The sequence below is a fragment of the Pteronotus mesoamericanus genome, unplaced genomic scaffold (genome assembly GCF_021234165.1).
Source record: "Pteronotus mesoamericanus isolate MK-2021 breed Mesoamerican mustached bat unplaced genomic scaffold, CSHL_Meso_final scaffold_408, whole genome shotgun sequence".
NCBI lineage: Eukaryota > Metazoa > Chordata > Mammalia > Chiroptera > Mormoopidae > Pteronotus > Pteronotus mesoamericanus.
The window spans coordinates 6,790,618-6,812,602 of record NW_026555315.1 but is presented as its reverse complement, the minus strand read 5'-3'; the positions used below and the strand labels follow the sequence as shown (position 1 = coordinate 6,812,602).

Below are 21,985 nucleotides of genomic sequence, written 5' to 3'. Positions count from 1 at the left end.
CCAGAGCCGCCTCCTCCGCCGGGCCTCAGCCCGTCCCGCCGGCCGCCGCCTCATGTGCCCCGCGCTGCCATCGCCTTCGCCACCACCCTCGCTTCTCCTCCTCTTCGGCCGCCGCCGCAGCCTTCGCCTCAGTCTCCTGCCGAAGCCAAAGCCGCTCCCGCCGCCGCCCGGACCCGCGGGGAGGCGCCTGCGCACTACGCACCGTGATGGGGGCGGGGGCGTCCCGCCGCGGCCTGGGAGCGGGGGGCGTGCGGCACGTGGCGCTCGGGTGGGAGGGGGCGTCCCAGAGCGCGCCGGCGGCGGCGCGAGCGTTTAACTTTACGCGGTCGGGCCCGCGCGCGCTCCCGGGCGGCCCGGGACGCAGGAGAGGCGCGGTGCGTGTAGGTCCCACTCGCGTGAAGACTGCACCCCGGTTGGACGCAGACTTCTCTGAGTCAATGCATTCCAACAGCTTGATTCCCAGGACCCGAGTGCCCCGCCGCCAGGGCCTCACTTGGAGCGGGCGACTAACGGCGCAGTGAAGATACACCCTTACCTGGATATTCTGGGTGGGTCCAGCTAGTCCTGGAGCTGTCCTCTGTGCGTTCCGCTAAGGCCCTGCTCCAGTGTACCGCAGGATGCTGATGTCCCTTTCTAGGTTCTGCTCTAAAATTATTCGAGGATCCTACGAGCCCTTGGTAGGCTAATCATTCTAGCTCCTTTGGGTAGTGGCTTTTAGTGGCGCTTCTAGATACATTTGAGGTCCTGGACCTCTCGGATTAACGAGACCCTAATAGGCCATTTCCTCTTAACTCCTTGCAGCCCAGCAGTCTAAATTTCCTAAAAGTTTGCATGCATAGGAATCTCCAGTCTTAAACTGCCTGGTAAGAATCTGAAAATTCCTTAAATACTTGTAAGTAGCGTGAGTCAGTGCACAGCAACAGAAGACGTGCTAAGGAGATGGGAAAGTATTCTTTACGTGTTTGCCAACTCTCATACTCCTAAATCATCTCGTTTGACTATCATTATACAAAAGGATAGGCTTTTATTTTACCCTTTGACCAGAGAGGAAATTAAGCTCTAACAAGTGAGGTAACTTGCCACAGGTCAACCCCCCCACCTCCGCCCGGAAAGCTGAGCCCGGCCCTAACAGCTACTCCGGAGGTTGAAAATTTGAGGGCTAGGCACCTGGCCCACTAACAAAGTTTTGTTTGGCCAGTATGATGTTTTCCAAAAATTTAATAAATTGCCGGATTTTAAAAACCCTATTTCTGGCTTCTCACTCAAATGTCAAAAAATGTGCTTACCTTGAGCCTCTACATTCAAGTGGCAGCTACTTCAGAATAACGTCTGTTTACCCAGGGCCCTGTCCCCACTCAGCTGCTCGGACTCGCCCCTTAAGTTCTCTTCCCCCCGTCCTTGCCATGCCTCGGTCTCCACCCATCCTCAATTGTCACATTACCTCTACAAATGTATTTAAAATGACAAGTGTGAAGACTGAGTTTATGAAAATTTGAATAAAGAACATGTTTGTTAGCTAAAGTAACACAGGGGACACATCATCGTACATGCTGATTCAAGTATTAAACCTGTCCTATATTGCTAAAAACAAGTATAAATTGGTACAAATCGCTTTGGAAAACTGGCACTGTCTCCTAATGCCAAACCTGTGGATAGATACACTATGACTCCATGGGAATGCCCCAGAAATGTGTATAAATGCTCACCAAAATACTTGTACTAGAGTATTAATAGCAGCACTATTTGTAAGAGCCAAAAAACTGGAAACTACCAAAAATGCCCATCAACCGTTGAAAGAATAAACTGTATTATAGTCACACAATGGGACATTATGCAGCAATGCGAGTGAACAATCTACAATAAGACAGATGAATGTCACAAAACCTTCCATTTATATTAAGTTAAAAAACAGGCAAAAGTAACCTGTGCTGTTAGAAGTAAGGGTAGTGGTTAACCCGAGGGAAGAATAGTTACTGGAAAGGAGCGTGAGGGGCCTTCTTGGGGGACGGTCCTGTTCTGTTCTTAATCTAGATGCTGAATACACAGGTGTGTTCAGCTGCCATATTTGAGCTCTACACTTCTGTGTGGTATAAAAGGACTTCAATAAAAATCTTTAACATGGTGTTAAAACATTTTATTATATATGTATATAAAGAATATATAAACAAATGTAGTTGTATGTGAAAGTTTATTTTTGTATTATTTATTAATTATTGTATTATTTTCTATACAAGCAACTGTAAAACTACTTTTGCCCCACCCTGTATTATGTATTATATATAAATAATGTAACCAATGTTTATTACATATTTTCTCATAAATGCATAGATGAATCTACTGGAGAAGGCTTCCCATCTTGCAGCACCGCTCACTCATCATCGAGGTTGAGAACATCCCACTTTCTACATCTGTTACTACGGAAGGGATTCAGAACAAGGCTCCCTAAGATGGGCCACTTTGACCTGTGAATTAGTTTGAGCTGAAGGCAATCGAGATCCTGGGGGCTCAAGAAACTTCTCACCTCTCCCTTGAAGAATTTAAATTAGAGGACTTGCTCATAATAAGAGTTATCACGAGAAGTAAATTTTTATGACCTATCTATAAGGCAGGGCAGACTTTTAATGACTGAATATCTACTTTTCTTATTGCTCTGTGAATGACCTCCCCCCCAGCCCCCCGCCGCCTTACCTGTCCTTAGATCAGAACACCATCTATACCTCATTTTCCCTTTCTGTTTCTGACTCTGAGGTTAGGGCAGTTCCCCTATGTAGGTACCTAATTTGGCTACTATGTTAATCTCTCTCCCGTCTATTTCATTATCAGACCAGCTGGAAGAACCTAGAAGGGTGGAGGAAAGTTTCTTCCTCCCCTACCCTACCAAACTCCCAGTCCCCTCTCTTCTGGTAGAGTAAACTTTTAAAGATAGACACGAAGAGACCCAAGGCAGTTGTTTTCCTTGCAGATAGTTTAAAAACCAGAAATAAAACCAAAAGCCTTTTATCTCCTACTCAGGACTCTTCCTTCTCTCCTCTGTCACACTGCCAGCTACTGATACCCTTTCATCTAGTTATGGTTGGGAAACTGAGGCCAGAAACCTAAGCCAGGGCATTTCCCGACCAGGCATTCACCAGGATCCAGAGCAAACCAGGGTGTCCGCTAGAATCCACGCTGCTGGAAGGGAGGCCACAGCATACACCCCAACTTCTAGAGCAGAGCCCAGCACACGGTAGCTGCTTAGAAAGTATGTGCAGAGTGAATGAGTGCAGGGAGGCTCTCCATTTCTAGCACAAAAAGGCTACCAGGGGAAGAAAAAGAAAAGCCTCAAGTTTCATATGGAGGCATGGGACTAGTTTCCAGCCTCTGGCACGGAGGAGTGGAGCCAGTGCTGTGAGAACATCCCTTTATTCACATGGGGCCCAGGCAGGAAAAGATCAAAACCCAGTTTGAGAACTTTGAGAGTCGCCCTGGGGCTCTGTGGTTTGGGAACTATAAGGTCAACTTGAAGACTGCAGTGTGTCACTATTTCCATTACACATTTTCCAGGGTCTCCACTTGGCTGGTAAACTCAGAGCAGATTCTTCTGTGCTGGGGGATGGGAGCAGAGGCCTAGAGAGGTAGGAGTTGAGAAAGCTCCCTGTTGGTCAGCGGAAGTCCTGCCTGCCCCAGGCAGGCTGGTAATAAGAATTGTTAAGGACGCTCTTGGTGACTCTGCTAAGGTGAGGGCGGGGGCGGGGGGGGTGGTATTAATGCAACTTCTCCCCCATAATCCCCAGCAGTTTCAGTTAACCTGGCGGGACATATTTTACTACTTTCCCTGCTACAGGGTTGTTGGCTGAAGTGGATTTTTTTTGTTGTCAATTTTTTTTTTTTGAAAAGGTAATACAAGTAGCACAGAAGGAATGGTAAGGTGAGCCCCCACCAGTGCTTCCCAGAGCCTGGTTAGCAGTTTCTTGTGTAGTAATGCTGAATTTTAATCGATTTGCAAATGAGTAGGTAAAGTCTGTGCAGGAGTTGGGGGTAGGAATGAGACAGGATAGTGAGAAGCCAGGAAAAATTCCTTGTCATGTGGAATAGAGAAACTGAGTCAGCCGAACAAAATGGCTGAGCAGTTTACAGGCAGGTGCAGGGTAGAAGGCCCGAGTGCCTGGCAGGGGCAAAGCTGGGAAAACAATGACCTTGCCCCCAGCGTGGCCCTTCCTCCCCTGGCCTTCCCTCCTTGGAGACAACATCCAGGCCTCAGTTGCGTTTCAGCTCCAGGCCCAGAAAAGCAGCAAAACCAAGTGAGTGACGCCAGACCAACTGCAAAGACAAAAGATTCCCTGCCCTGTCACCGACCAATCAGTGGAGACCGTGACCCTGAAGGGCGCACCTGGAGAACTGCTGACTGTTCTACTGAGACCCTCTCCCGAGACCTCCCCTGAGATTCCCGCCTGCAAAAGAGTTAAAAGCCTCCAGACGAAGGACCCAGGGAGCACGCACTCTCCCTCTGGGGAGCAGCCCCTGCCATTTCCTTTCCCTTCTGCCTCCCCTACTTCTTTCCCCAGGAGCACGCATCTCCTAAATGCTAAGGCAGCGGGAGCTGGCAGCTTGTCCCAGGCTCATCCCTTGAACCTGTCCCGAAGGCCTTTTTTCTCTGACTTCCCAGCGAGTGAGCTCAGGCAGCCCGGCCGAGGCTCTCCTGTTGCTTCTTCTATGCAAAGCCCTTCCTTGTTTCACTGTCCCCAGCTTTCATAAATGTGTCCTCACAGCCACCTGGACTCATGCTGTGAAATCATCCCTGCCCGAAGTCAAGAACCCTCACACAACGGCTGGCCCCGGGCAGGCCCGCGGGCCCCTGCCTGGTAACAGGAAGGAGGGCGTAGGAGGGAGATGAAGAGACCTGCTCTGGTGCTCCCGCCAGGCAAGGACTTCCGGACGCGCCCAGACACAGTGCGCTGGCCCAGGACCCTCTCAACCTTGGTGGTGGCGCAAAGGCTCAGCCCTGGAGTGACTGGAAGCCCAGGGTTCAGCAGTTTCCTCTGCTCAGCTGTGTGTGCTCATTTCCTGGAATTTCTGAGATGGTGTGAGAATGAGATGATGAAATGTACATGAAACCACATTAGTAATGGTTATTATTAATTTCTTATTGCCCAGCGGTATATAGTGGTTATCATTATAGGTTGGAGAGCTCAGCCATTCACTTGCGTGATCTGGCTAAGTTACCTACACTCTCTGAGCCTTGCTTTCCTCATTTGTGAAATGGGGAGAATGAGATCTATCTGTTGGTGCTACTGCGAGGATTACATAAAATATGTAAAGGGCCTGTCACCTTAGGCATTGTAGACTGTCAGGACAGTAGTCCCTTTCCATAGTATGCTTTAGAGGAAGCTGGGTATTTGGGTGTTCAAAAGTATCCAACACAGGGACCTGAGCAAAACATTTCAAATCTCTGGTTCACCCATTTGTTATCTGAGACCGTAGTTTCTACTGGTGTCTTTTTGCAGCTCAAACTATTCCTTCACAAGACAGGATTCTATAACATCAGCATCACTATAGTCTGATTCAGCCTTCTAATTACCATTATCTACTATCCTCTTAGAATTTTTCCAAATATGTGGTAGTCTCGCTGGAAAGATTAGTGAGTACCAAAAGCATTTTTCTGGCCCCAAGCCGGTTGTCCTTGGACAATTGCCGTAAGGTCCTTGGAACTCAGTGCCTGTTTTTAGAAGGAGGGCATTTTAAACCCTCCCCAACTCAGATGCCTACTAGAGGCTGCCTCAGCCCAGCCACATTGTCTGGGAACTTCCACTGCCCCTGCCTGTTCCTGCTACCCCGCGCTCTGCCCAAGACGCTACTGGAAGGCCTAATGTTTCCCTCTCTGTGATACCCCCAGCCCTTCAGCCTGGGTCTTTCCCACTCTAACTGCAACTCGGAGCATCCCCTGTCCCTTTCCAATGTCTTCTTCGTCATCACCTCACTCACAGCTCTCTGTGGCTCCAGGCAGAAGCTGCACGTCCCTCCCTTCCGTTTTGGTCCCTCAACTCCCTTGGGCTCTATATAGCACAGCAATGCCTTCAATTGTGTGGAGCTTCAAGTCCTAGTGCCCCCTCCCCTCCCGTTTTCCTTCCCCAACACAGTAGGCAGCCCGAAGCTCCCCGTTGAGGTAGGGAAGCCCAGCAAGAGTGGGGAGGGGTTCAGAGGAACAGGGAAGGGCATGCTGCATTGTGGGCCACCCAGAGTCCGTTGTCAGGGACTTTCCACTTCTTCCCCAGCGTGCTAACCATTCCCTGCCACTTGCTCTTTCTGAAGGAAGAGGAGCAGGCAGAGTGTGCTGGGAATCCTAACAATCATCTTACTTAACCCTTCGGATACTTAGGATGATCCTGTGGGTACCTGCTATCTCCATTTTGCAGATGATGTAAACTCAGAGAGGTTGAGTGGCAGAGGAGCAAGTATTTAGAGGGTGGTTGGTCAAGCAGCGAGCTGACCCTGCTCTAAACTCCAGCCTCCGCCCTGGATCCCCCATCTGTCAGTATCGTTCAGTTAGAGCCCTGTAAACTAGCATTTCTATTCCTATGACCTGATCTGGAAGAAAGAATTTTACTAAGCAAATCACTCATGTAGAAATGCTGAAACCAAAATAATTCTTAAAGACCTGGCATAGTAACAAAAATGTTATCATAATTTTATCTTCTCTGTTTACCAAAGCAGGACTCTCCAGATATTTGTTCCTTAAAGATCTCTGTGTGTTCTCAAAAGTTTTTGAAAATAAAAAGCAATTTTATTCTCTTTTGGGACTTCTTCTCCACTTTACAGTCATTTTCCCGTTAGTCCAGAATCAGGAGATTCTATTTTGGGAAAGGTGAGAAGTCTAGACCTTTTTCTCTGCGTCACTTACTGGGACCTTGGGCAAGACATTTAACGCAAACCTCAGTTTTTCATCAGTGAAATGGGAAGAATAATAGTAATAGTACTTACTTCATAGTTATTGTAAGGATTATTCAATAACTAAAATAATCTATTTAATGCAGTTAGCACACTTTTGGCTCTGATGTGCTCAGTAACTCATAGCAAGTATTGCTATTTTCTCAGTCCAAGGCTGGGATGCTGTGGGGCATCAACATGATCTCAGCGGAGAGAAGCTGAACTTCACTGTCTCACAAGGGTGTCCAATCTGCGGCCTGTGGGCTGCATGCAGCCCAGGATGGCTGTGATGCGGCTCAACACAACATCCTAAATTTACTTAAAACATTGAGGATTTTTTTTTGTGTGTATGACTATGTGCCGTGATGTACTTCATGTGTGGCCCAAGACAATTCTTCTTCCAGTGTGGTGCGAAGGCCCCGAAAGGTTGGGTGCCCCTGCTAGTGCTTAGTTCCTGTTTTCTGAAGGGCTTGGATTTGATACTGATTCTTGCTCTGTCTCCTCCAGGCATTTCTACCCCCCAGCCCTGGACTAGATCATCCATCTCTTGAGAATTCAGGCCACTACTGGGACCAGGAGAGGTAGCATGGGAGAGGGTGTGTGAATGACTGGGAGGAAAGTTCCCATGGACGCTGGGGATATGTGAAGGCCTTGGGGAGTTGCTGTGACCCCAGGTCTCTTCCTAGAGCAGTGAGTGCTGGGGACAGAAAAGAGAGACATCAGCTGCTGGACAAATTTCCAGGGCTGAAAATCCCCTTCAGGACAGACACATGGGGCTGAGAGTAATTTTAGGGAAGGAACAAAGGCCTGGGATGGAGTGGGACTCTCCGGGGTGCATTGCAATCTCCCTCCATTTACTGAGCCAGAAGATACTTTTCCTAATTGAGTGGCATGATCGATTGGCATTCCTAAGCTGCTGGACCAATCTGGAGAGGGCTTCAGCTTGGCCAGCTTCCCGGAAAGCAGCTCGGGAGTACAAACTTTGGAGCCAGCCAGACCTGGGTTCGGATCATAGCGCTGCCATTTACTAGTTGTATATCCTTGGACAAATCATTTAGCCTCTAGGAAGCTCAGTTCCCTTGTCTGTAAATGAGCAGCTACTTACCATATAGAATAGTAGAGAGGTTGAAATGCAAATGTCTAGAATAGAACAGACACTAATGCTGGTCATTGTCATCTCTGTGACCTGAGTGAGCATTACCCTCGGGCAGTATACAGAGCTCTGGAGCTGTGAAGGAAGTCCCAATTGTTCCAAACTCCTGACCAAATCTCCTTGGTCTAGAAAACATCCTTGAAGGTGTCAAGACCAAGACCAGAGAGCCTGCCTGCCACAGTTGGAGAATTTTATTTACAGCCCCCATTGTTCATAAGAGTATTGGAGGCAGTATAGCTCGGGGGGAAAACCCTGGATCTCTACCCATCCTTGCCTCTATATTCCCATCTCAGTTCTCCATGTCAAGTCCATCTCTGACCCAGCCACTTACATCCGTGGGAATTAAAGGATTAAATCTAAAGGGCTCCTTTCCATTTGGTCTTGCATTGCTGTCCAGTGCCTGGAGCCCAGCCTGAAACTCAGCAGATGGGGGGTTAAGACTGATGCCCTGTCCTATCTCCTCCCCTCTCCATTCCTGACTTCAAAGTCTCCATAAAGCCTGCCACTGCTTCTCTGACCCCATCGTGGCAGCTTCATCATCAGCTTTTGGTTGGTTCAGCAGATGCTGAGCCCTGGCCCAGCGGCTTGCAGTCCACTTCCCAGCCACCCCCTGCGGTAAGCACCAGCATGCGGGGCACCTGTAGGGCCAACAGTTCTTGCTCCTCCAGAAAAGGAGGGGCAACCAGGTATAAAAGTTGCCTCAAATGGGGAGTTTGTTTCATGGTTAGATTTAGAAGGCAGCCCACAGGCAAGAACCCTGGGTATAAGGACCAGGACTCTGGGACTCTGTCCAGTTTGTGACCAGAGCCGACATTTACAGGGGTTAGCAAGTAGGACAATAGGGGTCACCAGTCCAGGGAGGGAGACAGGGGGTCGCTATTTATGAAGAATCTGGCAAGAGATGGACCTGCATATGGGAACAACTCAGGGACCAGAATTTGTTCTGTTAGCATTGATGTCCGAAATCTACATGGAAGTACACGCAATCCACGTCTACTTATTTAATCTTGGGCCCCAGTGATTGGGTAACTGTGCTCTACAGCCTGGGATGGCTCTGGCTCCCTGGGGCCAGATCATGCTCTGTAGCTCCCTCAGGAGTAACTGTCACAAACTCAGGGGCGGGGGCGGGCGGGGGGCCCTAGGTTCAAAGCCTTTTCCTCCCACCCTTGTCTGTGGATTTTTCCAGCTGCTTTTCTTTGGCCCAAGGATGACACCCATAGGGATGCAGATTGGGGAGGGGGAAGCAGAGAAAACAGTCAAGTTAGAACAAGCGGGGGAAGAGGCAGATGTTAGGGAGATGGAGAAATGGCGCTAGTGGTCCCGCCATCCCAGAAGGGACAGCTGGGGTATTTTTTTAGGTAGCAGCCATGCAGGGCATGGTAAGGGGGAGGGTCGCAGCAGGCAACTTTCTCCTTTGCACCCCAAACTGAGGGACACTGGAGTTCTGATTGTGGGGTGCCTCCTTCTAGGACTGGGCTGAAGCCTAGGAGCCCCAGCTGCCAACATCCAGGGGCAGGATCATGTCTGCTGACAAAGGCTGGTCGGTGCCGCCCGAAGGTGAAAACAGCGTGTCTGAGAGGCTCCTGAGGAAGACCAGGGAGTCTCCGCTGGTGCCCATAGGTGAGTGGGAAAGGAGGAGTGGGGGGCGAGGAGGGGCCTTCTCTTTGAGCGCCTCTCCTGGTCCTTCCAAGGAGGGAAGCAGGGCACTCCAGTGGGCCTACCCACTGGACACTCAACAGCTGGGACTGGTGTGTGAACCACTTGGCAGAAGTGCCAGGGGATAAAGGGACACCCTCCTACAATGAACTGAGGTCTGGAGGGGTGGCGGTGGCAGCCAAGGGAGTGCGTGGGACCTGGGGACCCATGGGGCACCGACACCAATGTCAGGAGGGGAGCGAGCAGTTCGGGGTCCCCCAGGGCTTCCTTCCTCAGGGAAGGAAGTTAGGAAAATGGCTGTACCAGGATGTGGGAGCCACTGGTGGCTGAAGGGCCCGGAGCAGAGCTAATGGGGGTGGGGGAGTCACCAGAGGGGACGGCCACTTTGAAAATGCCACCCAGAGGAGACAACTCAGCTGTCTAATAACCTCCCACAACCCCCGTGAAGCTGCACCAAAGCGGCTGTTCACCCAGACGCCAGTCTGCCTCACGAGGCGTCTCTCATCGGGAGCGATGTGCTTGTGGGTGAGGCCCAAGGGTCATATTCTCCGACTGCAGGCTTAGGAGGCTGCCTGGTGGTGGCAGCCTACAGGATTTACCGGCTGAAGGCTCGTGGTTCCACCAAGATGTCCATACACCTGATTCACACCCGAGTGGCGGCGCAGGCCTGTGCTGTGGGTGCAATCATGCTAGGTGAGTGGGGTCACCGGAGGGTGGAGCTGAGAGTCCCAACAGTTAAGGGACCATGGTTTCAGTCCCTGCTCCCTATACAAGTCACGTATCAAGTCCATTCTGAGACATTTTCAGGGTTCCCTGTTTAATCTCCTGTCCCAGGCCTGTGGGGACAGTGCGCAGTGTTTCATGACAAGTTTGCCCTAGAGGTGAGAAAAACCATGCGACAGAACATAGGCTGAGCTTTAATCTCTTCTGCTCTGGCTCGCCAGAGCCAGAGATTAAAATAATTAGACAGCTACTTACTAGCTGTGTGACAGTGGACAAATCCCTCTCTCATATCCTTGGGTTCCCCAAGTGTAACGTAATAACCACCCCTGGCTTGCCTGCCTCCCATGTTGCCTGTGGTTTCTCAGATAGAAATGCACTTGAAATGCTTTGTGAACTGTCAAATGGGTTGTCTCCCCAGGCTGCGTGGGCAGGTGCCCACAGCAGCTGCCGACAAAGATGAGCAGGTAGGCTGGTCTCTCAAGGGACCAGCTAAGAGTCAGACCCCTGGGGCTCCGCTCGGTTGTCACTCCTCCCTGGGACACCTGGGAGAGTCAGAGGTCGGGTGAAACTTTCAAGGGGCACTCTTCCGTCTCCCTCACATAGGTGCTGTGTACACCATGTACAGAGACTTCATCAGGAGAACGGCCCAGGACGCGGGGGAAAAGTAGGTTCCTACAGCCCGGTGCGGTCAGACCCGCTCATGTGGATCCCTGATATGTTCCTAATAAAAGAGTTTTGCAGGAAATCAAGTCTCTTGTTCACCTGGGGCAGAGCAGAGTAAGGGACTGGCAGTGGCTGGTAGGGGAGCCTAGAGCAAAAGGTTGGAAATCAAAGCGTCCTGGCCCCCCAACTCCAGGGCCACAGAGGCTCTCAGGGGGGCAGAAAGGGAGGTGCGGCGGACCTCTGGTCCCAGAAACCCAGCAACTCTCAGGCCAGCTTGAGTCCCGCCCGGGGCAGCCTGGCAGAGCGGCCGGGTGCCGGAAGTGGGAGCGGGGCGGAAAAGGGGCCTCCTGCTCCAAGGATGCCGCCTGGACAGGCAGGGGCTCCTCTCACCACAAAGTGGCCTCCCTGGGGACCCGGGCAGGAAGAAGGCTGCAGCTGGGAGCCGCGGCCGCGGTGCCTCCTGGGAGACGGCACAGATTTAGAGCCCAAGTGCCAGGACTAGACTGTGCTGGAGAAAAGGGGGCGGAGGGGCGGGCGGAAAGGAACAGAGAAAGGCAGAGGTCAGAATGTTCTGTTTACTTATAAACCATGGCTGAGGTCAAACTTGTAAAAAAAAAAAAAAATTCCATGTAAATTCTGAGGACAGGGCCTCTTGGGGTTAAACACTTTATGCCCCCTTCTCCTTCCCTGAGCCCAAGCTCCTCTCTGTTCCCTGGGAATGGAGCCAGGCAGAGGCCACGGGGGGAACTGGGGGCATCTTCGGCCTCCCTCGCTGGGCCCTGGGTTGGAGGCTCTTGGGTTGTTGAAGGTGGACACAGCAGTCCCCAGACACTGACAACAGAGTCCGAGCCGCACCAGGTCCCGGCGTCCAGTCCCGGATGCCGCCCCTGCAGCGCGCAGGACCTGCTCCGAGTCCTGGCGCTCACATGGGGTAATTGAGCACAACATCCTGCTTGGCGAGCTCCAGCAACATAGGGTCGTCGAAGAACTTGCTGATGCTCACGTCTTCGCTCAGGCCCTGCGGGGGGTGGGGCAAATACAAGAATGAGGCCTGTGTGGTGCCTGAATTCGTGGGGGGCCACCTGAGAGCGGGGTGGGAGGCTGGTGGGGGGCGGAAGGCCGGCCAGGCTGGTTCAGGAGCCCTGCTTCCAGGGCGTTGTCACCAGGGAGCAGGTCCTCCTCTCCCAGACAGACTGGGTCCCAGGCCCGGCTACCTGAGGCCTGCACAGACTGCGTCTCCAGCTCATATAGTAAACTGCTCTTAATCTTCAGAAGGGTCCAAAAGGAAGAAACGGAGAGAGGGAACACTCATGCTGAAGCCCCTGAGGGCTGGGGTGGCAGTGGGTCTGAGGACACACACCTTCCTACGACGGGTTTTGATCATGAATTCTCGGGCCAGGTGAGGAGCTGGCTGTGGCTCCAACGGGCGAATGACAATGCTCTTATCCAGAGGGTCACCGGGAACAATCTGAAAGGCAGAGGGGTTGCAGGGGGTCCAGGCAGGCCTCCAGTGCACTTCGGTCTGGGTGCAGGACTCTTCTCAAGGAGGCTGGAAAGTCTCGGTCGGGGCTCGGAAGGGGACCAGGTCAGAAGGGATGGGTCTCGTACAGGCGGGAGGCCAGGTCGGCCAGCCCGCACCATTTCCTTACCTGCCAATGGTGAAAGACAGACAAGGAGAAGGCCTGGCCCTGGGTGTGAGTCCGCAGATCCGTCTCAAAGCCAAAAGAGTCAATAGCTGGGATGAAAGCTTTGATGGTGTAGAGAGGGGAGCCTGGGATGGGCGCGTCCTGAGTCACGTGCCCCCTGAGACAGAACAACAAAGGCTGAGTCCCTAGTCCTACAGACGTCAAAAGCAGGGATGCGATCTGCTCCCAAATACTCCCCAAACCAGGATTACCATCAAAGAAAGTGTAACTGAATGCACTGTGGGAGGCAGAAAGGGCTGGGCTTCTCAGTTTAATTCCTTATGGTGGTCAAACGGGCAGCGACCTCGGGCCCGAGTGCGAACATCAACAGAGGAGGTTTTACAGGCGTACTAACCCCCACAGTACTTTCCCCAGGAGCTCTCTCGGGGTGGGGGATGTGTGTGTCCAATATGGGATCTCAAATTTTAATCTGCAGAAAAGCTGGGGATTTCCTCATTCCTGCTCCTACTTCCTTCTGAAAGGCCCGCTCATTAGGTTTCAAGAGTGCAGAGGATGGGGAGGGTCGGTAGCCGAGCAACTTCCTGCCCTGCTCTCCCTCTCCCTCTCCGCGCTCCCCAGCTGCCGGGGGCGGCCCACCTGCGCCTGGCCAGGACGGTGTACACAGCGGAGACACAATCTGCGGGGGCCTGGACCTCTACAAAGTAGTAAGGCTCCATCAGGCGAGGCGTTGCCTGAAACAGGGCAGCAGGAGGGCGTTCCTCAGTCTGGGGACGGCTGCGGACTGACCGCAGGCCCCAGGCAGCAGGCCCCACTCACTCACCATGAGGAAGGCAGAGTAGACAACCCTCCTGGCCGTGGGGATGATCTGGCCCCCGCCCCGGTGCAGTGGCTCCTGGGCAACCACTGCATCTAGGATCTTAAACTTGACATTTCGAATCACTGGAAAGAAGATGGGGTGGCTGATTAAGGAGTGGTTCTGGTGCTAATTAAGGGCCCACAACCAGAGCAGCAAGGAGCCTCTTGTAGCTCTGCAGCTGTCCTGCGGCCACAAAAGGTACAAGATGACCCTGCAGATGGGCATTCGGATAGGATACGCAAGGCCTGTAGCAAAGAGGACTGCGGTTAAGCATACGTTCATTTGTTTCAGGCCATGCTCGGACATCGTAAAGCTCCCCTGGAAGTTTACGTACTTCTTTTGCAGACATCTGACTATTTTTGGATGTAGAGCAAGTTCTAGGAATTGGGTATTTGTTCCAATTAAGTCAGGTTCTGATCTATAAACCACTCTGATCCCATCTTCCTCTTGCTACACCTCCTCAAACATATTCCTTCTCAAGAATGAGGAACCAATGTCAATCTAGAAATGACTTCAATTCCAGGAGGTGCTCAGTGGTAGCAATTAGGGAGGGACAGAGGGAGGAACCTGGCCCAGGATGCGGGATAGCCCTGTGTACCCCGCGCTGCTTCTCCTGCCAGGTCCCAAAGAGGCGCCCACCCACCCAGCTCCTGTACCCGGGGGCAGGGACCCGAGGGGCTCCAGGGAGGGGAGGTGGAGAAACTGGCAGACTCACACTCGTCACAGAGGGGCCCTTCCCTGGTTCCCCACTGGAAACCCTGCACAATGCTGTCCTTCACTGAGCCAAGAAGAGCCTTGTCCACCTGCACAGAACAGAAGGGTCCTTTAGTAGTGACCCTGGCAACAGCCAAAGAGTTTAGAGGGAGAAGAAGGTAGGTGCACTGGTAAGAGCATATTCTCCTTCACCAGAAGATACAAAATACTTTCAGGAAAAAAAAAAAAAAAGAACACTTGGCAGTGTCTTCCACTTGAGCTAAGAACCGCCACATGCTCCCATCCGTCCTTGGTACCTCAGAGGGCAGAGTGTCATCCACCAGGATGTTGGGGCCAGTGGCATCAGGGCCAAAAGCCCAGATGGAACGGGCAGCCAGCAGATCCCAGTCGTACTTGGTCTGGAAGAACTCTCCCAGCTTCTTCCTGGGGGAGGGGGAGACGAGGGAGGGCTCAGCCAGCTCTGCGACGGCTGGCGCCTGGGGCCAGGGGCCGCCTTTCTGGAGACAGTCGCCTCGGCCCACCTGCACTGTGCCCAGGACAAGAGCGAAGTCACTTTCCAGGAGGCGGCGTGGTCCCGGAGACCAAGCGGGCAGGCTGCGGGCCCCCACCCTGCCCCCCCGCAGCCCAGCCTGCTCACCTGTTCCAGGTGATCTGGACCACCTCGTTCTCAATGTCCTCGGCGAGGCCCTTCTCCAGGGGCTCGGCGATCATGGTGATCTTGTTTCTAGTGAGACAGGAAATAGGTCATGAGGTGGCTGAGCTGGACGAACAGAAGGGCCACTCCTAAGGGAAGGGTGACACGGGAACAGCTAAGGCAGTGACACCAGTGAAAACCACGGCAGCGGGACAGAGCCAAAAGGGCTCGCCTTCTGTCTGCCTTCACTGGAACCTACCATTCTTAAAAAAAAAGGAAGGTCTGGGGCGACATTTTCAGACGGCCATATTATAGAGAAAGGAGAAGGGACAACTGCAAGTCATCCTGGCACAGAAAATCTGGCAAAGGATTTCGCAGGCTCGTGGCCAAAGGCATAATGGACCACAGGCCCGGGCTAAACCTCGAGAACCCGGAGCACCCCCGGCCCAAGGCCGTGGGGTCTCTGCTTCCAGTGCTGTGACTGTGGCGCAGCTGGTGGGGAGGGGGTGTCTCCTGTCAGTCTGAGGGACACTGTGACCCTCAGCTTATCTCCTTTTTAAAAAAATTATTATTTATTAAATCCTCACCTGAGGACACATTTATTGCTTTTAGAGAGAGAGGAAGGGAGGGAAAGAGAAACATGGATGTGGGAGAACCTGTTGGGCGCCTCCCGTCTGCACCCCAACTGGGAAGTGAATCGGCAAACACAGAATAGGCTGTGACAGGGAATTGAACCTGCAACCTTTTAAAGGAGTAGGGAATGACGCATCAACCAATGGAGCCACCCAGCCAGGGCTCTGAGCTTACTTCTTATTGGGTGTTTCAGCAAAGCACTTGAGGGAGGATGTTTCTACCACTGTCTCACAAAAGGTAACAACAGGATCAGCAACCTGGGAAACCAGATAAATCATTAGGCAAGGTCTCGTTTTGTTGGAGGACAACCTTCTGCCAAAGGTCATTCTGAGGGCCCCTTGACGCCATCTCTGTGAGAGCCCCTGGTCTTAATCAGCATCGGTGACAAATACAACAGCAAGCTAAAAGTCACTACAACTCGCCATCGCTAAGAAACCTGAGAAAACTTAGTGTAGTGCAGTATTTATGTTCTGGAGCCAAGAGTCCATGAGGGTCTAATTAGGATTTAAACATAGTTCCCCAAGGTACCTTCCAACATCTGCTCACCAGACCCACAACCGTCCACTGAAGAACCCCTGTGGGTCTGTCGGAGGTGGAACCAGGGGCGGCCTGGGGAGCAGCCATTCTGCTCTCAGCCCGTGACGTCGGGCAGTACAGCTCCTCCCTGAAGCTCCTGCAAGGGCTGTACCTGGGAAGCCCAGCACCGTCCATCGTACCAGAACCGGGCACATTCATACGAGAGTCCGAGAGGGGGACCTGAGGGCGCTCATTCCTGCCACCGTGGCCATGGAGAAAACGTGTGTCTCCACTGGAGACTGAGGCCACGCACACGGGCAGTTTAATTGAGGGCTGGGTCAAGACTTGACCATGACTCCAGGACAGCCAGGTCCCCTCTCTCCTTGAAGCCATCCTCTCTCAGCCCTAATCAGCACAGATGGGTTAATTGGAAAACTTTTTTTTTTTTTTTTAAACAAATGACCAAGAATAACTTTGGCTTGGGAGCCTTGACTTTAAATGTACAACACTGAGAATAACCTTGCAGAAGGGGGCAAACCAGATCTCAAATACCTTCCCATTTAGGGAGCAACAGATCATGCTTTTCTGAAACAGATCTGCTGCAGCGGGGCACCCCTCTTCCCTGGGCCTTCCGGGGGAGTCTGCGGCTCAGCGGCTCGTGCGGCCAGCCTGCAGCCGTGAGCCAGGTGCTCGGGAGCGGGGCCGCTGCTTCACCTTGATGTCTATCTCGGAGTACATCTTCCGCAGGTCATGCATCACACAGTCCAGGTAGAGCTCCCCAGTCCCCAGAATCACGTGCTCGCCCGACTCTTCCACCTGAAACACAGCAGCCCTGGGGTCACCGCCTGGGCTCTCTTGTGCCAGTAACAGCAGACAGAAAACAGAACTAAGGCTGGAACCCAGGAAGAGGGGCCTGAACCGCTATCATAAACGGCCACTGCTCATTGTTGGTTCCAGCCCTTCAGTAAGGATCAGTGGACAGTCAGTCCTCAAGACATCTGGATCTCTCAGCACAGTGCTGCTGGGTGTGAGGTCACCATTTTCTTTTTTTAAAGTTTATTTTTAGAGAGTAGGGAGGGAGAAAGAGAGGGAAAGAAACATCAGAGCATGACAGAATACATTTTGTTGCATTGCCTCTTGCACACCCTCAACTGGGAACCTGGCCTGCGACCCAGGCGTGTGCCTGGACTGGGAAATGAACTGGCAACCTTGGGTCTGCAGGCCAGCACTCAGTCCACTGAGCCATACCAGCTAGGGCAATCACCAATTTTTAAAAAGAGATTTTTTTATTTAAACACTGATGTAAGAGAGAAACACTGATCCGTTGCTACGTGCTCTAATAGGGGTCTAAACCCACAACCCAGGTGTGTGTCCTGACTGGGAATTGAATCAGGGACCATCTGCCTCATGGGAGGCGGTTCAACCAACTAAGCCACACCGGCCAGGGTGTGAGGTCATCCATTTTATTCCTACCTTAGCCATTTAGGGAAAAGCCTGTCCTATGTCTGTGGACATTCACTGACCCTTTAGCCCTGGCCAACTAGTCAAAGGCATGCTGGTGGGCTCCAGTGTGGAAGGGTCACAGTTACTCACTTTTCCCTGTATGTTTTCTGGAAAATTAATTCAAAGTATGCTTTCCAAAGAACATCTCTTTCCTATCTAGACACTTGTGAAAGATGCACACATGTGTGTGCGCCAGTGCCACCCCCCCATCTCATCCTGTCTTTAAATGACAGTGACCGGGATCAAGCCCTGATACGGGCTGCTGGAAGCAGCAGGTCAGGCACCTGAAGGCCAGGAGGCAGCAGGCAGCACAGGCCCCTCGGCTGCGGTGCACAGGGCTCGGCAGCCGCTGCAGGCCTCGGGCCTACCTTGGTGGTGAGGGACGGGTAGCTCTTGTTGACCTTGCGCAGACCGTCCAGCATCTTGGGCAGCTCTGAGGGGTTGACTGGCTCCACAGCAATCTTGATAACAGACGTGGTGTTGAACTTCAAGGGTCGGAAAATCTGAGCCTGAGACCCAAAATGCAGGGGAGTGAGGACGCCTCGCCTGGGCAGACTCATCTCCCGCTGGGGTTGCAGGGCTGCCCGGAGAGAGCCTGAAGGGCCTTCCACTCCCGCGCATTTTGGCAGAACGGAGGGAAGGGAAAGAACGAAAGGCACTCCTCCTAATTCCTAGCACCTGACAGAAACAGGGCCACCCCAGCAGGGTCAGGTCTGGAAAGCTGAGCCTGTGCTGCGGCCTGGAACCAGAAAGCGGCAGTGACTCTGGGTTAGTCCCCTGCCAGCTCTGCTGCTAACTGCTCACGTGTGCCGTGGTTCCTGTGACCCTCAAGCTTAAGCCAGTTCAGCTGCCTCTTCAGAAACCCTACCTCCTCATTGCCTCGGGGCTCAGTTATGGTCGCCGTCTTCACAATTGGTTGATCGACACCTTCAATCAGAACCCAGTTGCCAGCAGGAACTCGGTTCACCTCAATGTGGTACCTGGAGCGACATCCAACAAGCAGCACTGACACCTGGGCAGTGTTCATTCCATAAAAGGGTACTCAGTACATACTGTGTGCCAGGCCCTGAGCCAGAAGCAGGGGTCAGCCAAACAGATACATTCTAGCAGGGAAGGATGCAGTAACAACCAATCAAGTAACCATGTACGTATTTAGTTACAAACTGGAAAGTGCCATGGAAAGGAAGTGCAGAGGGTTAGAGGACAAGACAGGAAAACCTAATTCCAACTGGATGCTGGTGGTAAGCAAGCTGCTCGCAACAGCACAGAACATAAGGTGATGCCAAAGGCGTCACAGAATGCACTGCAGCCCTCCCAGCTCTTAACCCTTTCCCTGCCTTCTAGTGAACGGGGCGGACTTGCGGTGGGGGGACAGGGGCCTTCGGGGAGGCGCAGCAGCCCCACTGGGAACAGGACGCCCAGTCTGGCTCCCCAGCTGAGAGGCCACTCTTAGGAGCTGCCAAGCAGCCCGGAGGCCCAGGCTAGATGTGATCCTGCAGACGGGGAGACGTGACGAGGGGTCCAGCATCCCTCTGGGTCAAAGGACAGTCGGTGTAGATTGCGAAACAATTTCTTTTGGGAAAAGCCCGAACAGCTATGACTTAAGGAACAGAGGGGAGGAGGAGGGGATGAAGGTGAGGGAAACAGAAGCGCCGCCACGGAAGCGGAGAAGCCGCCCAGGTGCAGAGGCAGGTGCCTGGCCTCATCTGGCAGCAGCTGCCCCGCGGCCCTCGCGACGCTGAGAACGAGAGGCCAGCAGATCCGCTGGGGGAGGGTCGCCTCGCGCCTGATGGAGGGAGCCAGGCAGCTGCTGTGCTTCCAGGGAGAACCACCCCTTCCAGCCGCTGGGGGCAGTTCCAGCGCAGAGGACGAGCCAGCCCCTGGAGGCTCTGGCTGGCAGTACCTGGCCACGGAGACCCAGAGGCGGCCCACGGTGCAGATCTGGGAGTCCTCCTCGTCCTCCAGGGTGTAGTTCTCCCCCAGCACCTTCACAGGCTGCCCAGCGTGGATGGTGCCGCTCAGCACCCGGCCGAACGCATGAAACTGAACGCCGTCATCTGTGCTGTACATCTTGGTCGTGTGGCACATCAGGGGGCCCTGGAGGGGGACAGGGTGCAGCCTCAACCACACGTGCTCTCTGGGTGAGCCCCCCTGCCTCCGCGCCCCTCACAGCAGCGATGTGAGCTCTGTGCGGAAGCAGCCCGGAGCTCGAGGAAGATGGGGTGATCTCCTGGGAAAAGTCCCACCACGCTTTCCCCTGCTTATAAATAGATGTCCAAGGCACGGCAAACGAACCACCTATTTTTCTCTTTTTCTGGGGAGATGAGGGCAATAGGGAAGAAAAGCAGGTTTAGGATGGCAGACTGACACTTAATTTTCAAGACTGTAAGACTGACTTGCCCAAAATTTCCTCTGAAGATGTAACTCCCAGTTCTCATCTGGCTGTATGTTTATGCAGGAAGCTAGACTACCGAAGGGATGGCTGGGAAAGTTTTTTAAAAACCAGGACTGACCAGATGAGCAACCGTTTGCTGAATCTTTACTACCTGGCAGGTCCCATAACACTTTAACCTTATTTAATCCTCATAATGACGATATGCACAGTATTATCCTCGTTTCATAGACCAAGACCCTTAGGCTCAGAAGGACTGAAGCACGTTCCCAAGATCATACCACTGGCAGCGGTAACATCGGGCTTTGGATTCAGGTCTGACTGTGTTCGCGGGGGGCGGCATACGCGGAAGGGGCAGGAAGCTGTTACTCCCGTGACCAGAAAACAGCATTCCCACCCAGGAGTGAAGGCATCAGAGGACCGGGGAGCCGCAGTCCCTTACATCAGGGTCACAGTCGCTCATGGCCTCGCCGAGGTCGGAGTCCACGCCGCCGGTGTAGGTGTGCTCGATCTTGGGCTTGGCGCCCACCTTTGGGGAAGGGATATGCTGCACGCACATGTCCACAAAGCCTGCGGAGGGAGCGAAAGCCGTCGTTATGCGCCCTCGCAGGGGGGTGTGAGTGCTGACGTGCGCGCCCACTCACGACGGTCAGAAAGCTAAAAGCGGGGGGACTGACAACCTGCTCTGAAAGCCGTGCCGCCGCGGTTCTAGGGGCAAGTGACACCCTGCTTCCTGGGACTGCGCTGCTACAAGGCTGGAGTCACGCCGACACCAGGAAGGAAAAAAAGCAGGTCTCAGTGGTTCCCTGGAACACCGCCGACAAAGGCTTTCAAGTATCTCTATCAGTCCATGATCTTTTATCGAATATAAGCACTTATTAGGCACTTACAGGAAACTAAGTAAGTGCCTCATCTCCTTTCTGTATCTAGTGAGAACAATCCTCGAACTGACTCCTCCCTTTCTAACAGCCCGTAAGCCATACAAGAGAAGACCTCCATTAGCGCCTTGGGGTGGCCGTGTCTGCCTTTCGTGGTGTCTCCCGTGCTGGGCTGAGGGTGGCCAGCCCCGAACGAAGTTCTGAAATCATGCACTTTGGAGACTCAGACACCTACCTCCCACTAGACTCACAATTAAGACATCGCTGATGGGGTCCTTAGCCAACACTTTTTCCTCTCCTTTATTTTGCAGATGAGACATCAAGAGTCATAGAGGAACTGGGTGGCTGGCCCACGGTCAGCCCACGGAGAGGCTGGGACCAGGACTCAGGCCTTTCCTCAGCCAGTCCAGGGCCTGTTCTCCTTTATCACCTGCTTTCTGTGAAACTGAAATACGGCTGACGAGCTCAGCGGAAAGAGAAATCTGAGTCTACAACCTGTCTCCCCAGTCCTGGCCCGTGCTTTTCCCACTAGTTCACATCACCCATGAGTCCACCTTCTTGACTGCACCTGGCAAAAATACTAGAATCTCAGAATCTGCCTCCCCATTTCCTTTACCTGCATGCTCCTCCTGGTAGGGAAATTTAATTACTTTTGTTTCCCAAGACGGAATTCTTGCTATCAGCCCCGAGGAAAGCAGTAGGAAAAACCCCAGGTGCTCTGGATCCCGACCCGCAGCTTACGTAAAAGGGCCTCAGGTCTCTGACCACCACTGGGGGTTAGGGAAAAGTTCCTCACGACACGTGGCAGATTGTAATGATGGTGATGTTAAGGGAGCCATGAGCTCTCTATTACCTGTGAATTCGCCAAAGAACTTTTTGCAGACCAGCCGGAGCAGGGGACGGATGTTCAGCTTCAGCTCCTCCTTGGTCAGGTGGATGCCAAGCTCATCCAGGGTCCTTGGGAGGCTGGTGTCCACATCACCCACAACCTGTGACGGTAACATCACATCAGCTGTAGTGACAGCTATGGAAGAGGACAAGGGGAGGCCGATGGGCGATCTGAAGGGTCGCTGCAGTAGGGTTTCATCTATGGGGAGAGCTTTTGGCAAGGACAA

At 52.9% G+C, this 21,985-nt stretch overlaps 2 protein-coding genes across 4 annotated transcripts in view; one reads left to right on the top strand and one right to left on the bottom strand.

Annotated features, from left to right (window-relative positions):
• Nucleotides 1–9,340: 9,340 nt before the first annotated feature.
• On the top strand, nucleotides 9,341–11,174 carry HIGD1B (HIG1 hypoxia inducible domain family member 1B). 3 transcript variants are annotated; one of them, XM_054592963.1, is made up of 4 exons: nucleotides 9,341–9,435; nucleotides 9,526–9,676; nucleotides 10,271–10,405; nucleotides 11,039–11,174. In XM_054592963.1, exons 2-4 carry the CDS (start codon nucleotides 9,577–9,579, stop codon nucleotides 11,101–11,103), a joined length of 300 nt encoding a protein of 99 aa, XP_054448938.1. In that variant the 5' UTR covers nucleotides 9,341–9,435; nucleotides 9,526–9,576; the 3' UTR covers nucleotides 11,104–11,174. The 3 variants fall into 3 exon arrangements, with proteins under 3 accessions (XP_054448938.1, XP_054448937.1, XP_054448939.1); XM_054592964.1 differs by having other exon boundaries at nucleotides 9,392–9,402; XM_054592962.1 differs by having other exon boundaries at nucleotides 9,341–9,676.
• Nucleotides 11,175–11,631: 457 nt separating this feature from the next.
• EFTUD2 (elongation factor Tu GTP binding domain containing 2) overlaps nucleotides 11,632–21,985 on the bottom strand; it is a 33,916-nt gene continuing 23,562 nt past the window's right edge. The window contains exons 14-28 of the mRNA XM_054593285.1: nucleotides 21,724–21,859; nucleotides 20,435–20,562; nucleotides 19,504–19,697; nucleotides 18,469–18,580; nucleotides 17,969–18,109; nucleotides 16,812–16,913; nucleotides 15,756–15,838; nucleotides 14,952–15,038; nucleotides 14,611–14,737; nucleotides 14,316–14,403; nucleotides 13,565–13,683; nucleotides 13,381–13,475; nucleotides 12,748–12,901; nucleotides 12,459–12,566; nucleotides 11,632–12,116 (exon numbers count right to left, since the gene is read on the bottom strand). Coding sequence (XP_054449260.1) covers nucleotides 12,021–12,116; nucleotides 12,459–12,566; nucleotides 12,748–12,901; nucleotides 13,381–13,475; nucleotides 13,565–13,683; nucleotides 14,316–14,403; nucleotides 14,611–14,737; nucleotides 14,952–15,038; nucleotides 15,756–15,838; nucleotides 16,812–16,913; nucleotides 17,969–18,109; nucleotides 18,469–18,580; nucleotides 19,504–19,697; nucleotides 20,435–20,562; nucleotides 21,724–21,859 — 1,770 coding nt within the window. The 3' untranslated portion in view covers nucleotides 11,632–12,020. The remainder of the gene's footprint in view (nucleotides 12,117–12,458; nucleotides 12,567–12,747; nucleotides 12,902–13,380; nucleotides 13,476–13,564; nucleotides 13,684–14,315; nucleotides 14,404–14,610; nucleotides 14,738–14,951; nucleotides 15,039–15,755; nucleotides 15,839–16,811; nucleotides 16,914–17,968; nucleotides 18,110–18,468; nucleotides 18,581–19,503; nucleotides 19,698–20,434; nucleotides 20,563–21,723; nucleotides 21,860–21,985) is intronic.